We start from the raw sequence: 4,440 nt of genomic DNA, 5'->3' as shown, positions 1-4,440 counted from the left end.
TTGTGGTAGCATCCCGTGTTTTAGCTTCTTGTTGGCACTCCTCTTGCACCGCTTGAGATTTTTGTAGACATAGAGCTGTTTGTGCTAACCAAAACTACTTCTTGCTGCAGGTATCTTGGACCCATGACATAGAATTCTCCTTCTAAAGGCTGTGAATTTACATGAATGATTGATTTAACCCTCCCGAAGCATCCTTCTGTTGATTTTCCACAAGCTTGAATGCTTTTGTGATCTTTATCCAAGCTTGAATGCTTTTGTGATCTTTATCTAAGGTTGGCTGCCCGGAGATTACCCAAGTTCCATAGGTCATGAAACTCATCTCTTCCTTAAGGTCTATTATAGCCATACATGGTAGTCTGATACCAGATTTTCCTATGATTTCAAACTTGATCCATGTTGGAGTAGTGGGCTTACTTGGTATGCGACCTGCTTCCTTGATCTGTTGTGGTGGTCTTGATGCTGTTGTGTCCATTTCTTTGGCATCTTCCACTCCTTGATCCCTTTTGCTTGTTTCCTCCACGCTATCCTTTTTATTCTCTTGATGTTTTGTCTCGGAGCTAGCTGGTGAAATTTGCTCTTTTGTAGGTGTTGGCTGCATCAATGTGCCTTTAGCTTGATCTATTTTTGTATTGCCGGCTTGGTGCTCCAATACTTGAGACTTCAAGAGATTTGTTGTGCTTTGTGGTAGGATTTGTCTCTTCTGAGGTGATCTTGGTGGTGATACTAAAGATGATTTGACAGATGACTGCGTTGGCGTCGTAGGCAACTTCTTCAAATGATCCCCTTCAGTTGTGGGATCCTTTTTGATACTTACTGGTGGTGGCATCTTTTCTTCCCTTAGTATGCGCATTGGACAATCCTTTAGGAGGTGGGTGATCCCACAATCTTCACACAAGTGGCTCTTTTGGAATTCATTTTCGAGAGCTTCATCCAACTTTTGGAGTTGTTGATACTCGTTGCCTTCTGTATCTTTGTATGCATATGAGAGTGTCTTCATATGTAGATACTTAAAGACTCTTGGCTTGGCTTTTGCCTTTGAAATGGAGGTAGCAATTGGAATTGTCCCCCTTGACTGTCTTCATACAAGCCTTGATCGCTTGTGTTGGAGGTTACTGCTTTTAGTTGGAAGCTTCCTTTGATCATGTATTCTGAAAGAGGCTTCATATGGCCGTTTTGTGTTGACAGATTTGTTGAATCAGCTGCCACTTGAATTGTATGCTCTGTTGGAGCTTTTGCAACCTCTTTCTTTGTTTTTAGATGAGGTTTCTTTTGTTCTTGCCTTGTTGGAGATCCCTCTTGAGATTTTGTGGCTTTGAAGACAAAAGTGGGGCTCCCCCCTCCCTAGGCCGATCAAATGACTCAGCCATGTAGCCTATGGGCTCATCTACTGTGTATATTTGATCATGATGTGCAGTGGCTATTGGAGATTGTGATGCAAGGTTATGAAGCATGGGAGTGCCTAAGTGGGCTTTATGAAGAAATGCTTGTGGGCCTTGGAGTAGGTGATTTGGCAGAGATGCATTCAATGACTTGATGTGCTCCATTTCATGTGATTGCATTGGTGTGTGAGCACTTTGTTGGTAACTATGTACATGGAGAGATTGAGAGGCATGATTTGGCGATGATAGTGCTCTCTCTATGGTGCCATGTGAAACATATGCTTGTGGTGTGACTGATGAGACTATTTGTGCTTCTTTATGTGATATAGCAGTGGGTAAAGGAGCTGTATAACCTTGCTGAGTGTAGTGCATGCTAGATGTAAAGTTAGAAGCACTTACAGGCATCGAAGTTTCACCATTTTGTTGGGTCGTTTGATGGGTGGTTGACCTTTGGGATGTTGGCATTGCTGGAGCATATCCTGCTTGAAAGCCTTGGTTGCTAGCTTGTGGTGGCATCTTGGGCTCAAAGCCAGGTGGATGACTATGTGTTGGCCTTGTTGCTCCTTGCTCATTGGCACTGGTTGTCACACTTGGAGTTGGCAATGTCTCGGGTGTATTTACCCTAGCTGGTGGTCTATAAGTGAACCGAACTTTATAGGTGGTGGGATCCATACAGGATAAGTATGGAAGCCAACCCATTATTTCTTCTTCTGTCAGATGTGCTGGTGGCACAACCCTGTAGTGGTTATGATTCCGATCCTGATAGAAGATGTTCTTGGTTTCTTGGTCCTCATACATTCTTAAGTCCGGTTTGTCAGCATTATGGTTTGGAGGATTTGGGTGGTACAACTCAACAAATGTGATCCCATGGATTGTCCTATACAATCTTTGGCTGCTTCCAGAGGAATTTGCAGGTTGGAGAATAGTCGAATCTATTTCCATATGCGTCCATGTTGAATTGGATTCCAAAGAATTTGACATTACGCTCTGTTGACTTTGGGTACTAGACTCTTCTGAACTCGAGATCGCATTAATAGTAAGTAATGGTACTATATTGCAATCTTCATCATCGTGTAAGGACATCTTGTCTAGATTGTTATCCCAATTCGATCCCTTTCTATCGGACTTTGCACTCTTATTCTTGTGAGATCTAGAGTTGACCCAAGAAGGAACGTCGGAGTCGTCTTCTATGGAGATGGCTTCAAATTCTTCTACTGGCATCCTTGCCACATCTCTATAAGAATAATCTAACAGGCTGATGCGTGTGACAGCCTTTGGTTGCCTTAGGTAGATGTACTCAGAACCCCAATCCTGAACCATTTTGAGCTGCCGCATGAACGGTCGTCCAAGAATGATGTCATAATTTGGGCTCTTGTTGAAGTCTACCACTGCAAACGTATGCTCATATTGGACTCCGCATGAAGTAACTATGACCCTTTCTAATAGTCCAATAGGCTCTTTTATGCTTCCATCAGCCAGTCGTAGCTTAATACATGTTTGCTTTATGGATGTCTTGCCCCAGACTTCCCAAACCTTTTTTGTGACAACAGCAATACCAGCTCCGCTATCGAGGATAGCCATGATGCTATGTCCAGCGTATTCTAGGGGTAGCATTGTGTTTCTAGTCTCTCCCTCTTGATAATCCCCTTCTTTGTTCAATGGTACTGGCTCATTGGCGGGATTTTGCCCTTCTACAAAGTAAACACTCTTTTTTGTTTTGTCGCTTTTTGCTGGCAGCTTTCCTTCTAGCTCTCCGTTCCTTCCAGCTCTCTTTTTTGCCCTTTTTGTTTCCCTTAGGAGCATCTCCGTGTTCTTCTACATTTGGCTCCTTGGCTATGTTCTGAGCATTGGTGTCTTGGATAGACACATCTAGTTCTCTTCTTGATGCCTCTATTGATCCGTGAAGCGAAGATGAATGTAGTGGTTCCGTTGGCCCTCTAATGGCTGGATGACCACTCATGTCATGCGTGTTTTCTATCCCCAATGGTTCTATGTCCTTTGAAGGTTCCATTTCTATCCTTTTGTTGTGCTTTGATTGTTGTAAGCAAACGGTTTCTTGTGAGGTGCTAGCCCTACATCCTTGGTTGAAAGGTCTTCTTAGGTGATTGAAGTTCTCAGCTTCGTCATCAGATAAGAGATTCCATTCCTGGCCAAATGTGTCTACAAAGGTGACAGACTTTGGAAATCTCTCAGCCCTATTGAAGATAACATAGAGCACTTTCTCATTGGTCAGGCTATGTTTTAAGGGGTTCTTCATGTGATAGAAGAACTCTCTCCCTGAGGCAGTCCTTGTGTATAGAGCTCTATGGTCATCATCAATGAGGATTCTCTTTGTCATTATTGAATTGATCACCTCGTCGCTTGGTTGGACTGGCTCTGAATCTACCGTGCATGTACGATGCTTTTCCCTTGTTACTTCCTGTCCCAGCTTGTTCACTTCCTCAAGGTTATCTATGAGTAGATATGACACTCCGTCTCTACCTATGTAGCGATATCCTTGGTAGTTTACCCATAGTGTCAGATTGAATTGAGAATAGTTATCCTCAATCTTGACCGCATAGCGATTTATACTATCCTTGTATATCTTTACACCATAGGCGTTTTCCCGAATGAATGTGAGTTTGACATTGAAGGCCAAATTAGCTCTATGGGTCCCTGAATGGTTAGAAGATGTGGGGGCCATACCTATTGTTAGTCAAATGTACCTTTGCTCTCTTGACCTAGTGCTTGTTTCTGATTTTAGCAAGTGTTTTCTCTCTTCTGACTCCTTTTCCTTGTTTACCTCAGCTACAAATCTTGAATTCTGGCTTAACATCACTATTTCAGGCTCACCTTTAACTTTCTCCTCGCTCTTGGTGATAATTGGCCACTTTTTGAGTTGATGGGTAGTGAGTTTTTCTGGACACCCCTGACAAAACCTCGTTGGACGGAGGTCTAAACGATCTTTTTTTTGAAAACCAACTTCCTTCGTAGCCGAAGGCAGGAAGGAAGTTGTCCTCCAAGAAAGTTGTAGATCAACTCGTGCCCTCAAAAACGATAAAAAAAAATCTCCTCAATCGGA

At 42.9% G+C, this 4,440-nt stretch overlaps 1 protein-coding gene across 1 annotated transcript; it reads right to left on the bottom strand.

The window, feature by feature from the left end:
• Positions 1 to 3,048: 3,048 nt before the first annotated feature.
• On the bottom strand, positions 3,049 to 4,062 carry LOC147615041 (uncharacterized). The gene has a single exon (XM_086780031.1). It carries the CDS (start codon positions 4,060 to 4,062, stop codon positions 3,049 to 3,051), a length of 1,014 nt encoding a protein of 337 aa, XP_086636157.1.
• Between the last annotated feature and the right edge of the window lie 378 nt (positions 4,063 to 4,440).

The sequence above is a fragment of the Cibotium barometz genome, chromosome 41 (assembly GCF_041138505.1).
Source record: "Cibotium barometz isolate CiBa-2024 chromosome 41, ASM4113850v1, whole genome shotgun sequence".
Taxonomy (NCBI): domain Eukaryota; kingdom Viridiplantae; phylum Streptophyta; class Polypodiopsida; order Cyatheales; family Cibotiaceae; genus Cibotium; species Cibotium barometz.
The sequence above is the reverse complement of the archived record's forward strand: the minus strand, read 5'-3'. Positions and strand labels throughout refer to the sequence as shown.

Coding starts and splice junctions, on each gene's coding strand:
- LOC147615041 (XM_086780031.1), bottom strand. CDS start 4,062: ATGGCCCCCACATCTTCTAACCATTCAGGGACCCATAGAGCTAATTTG.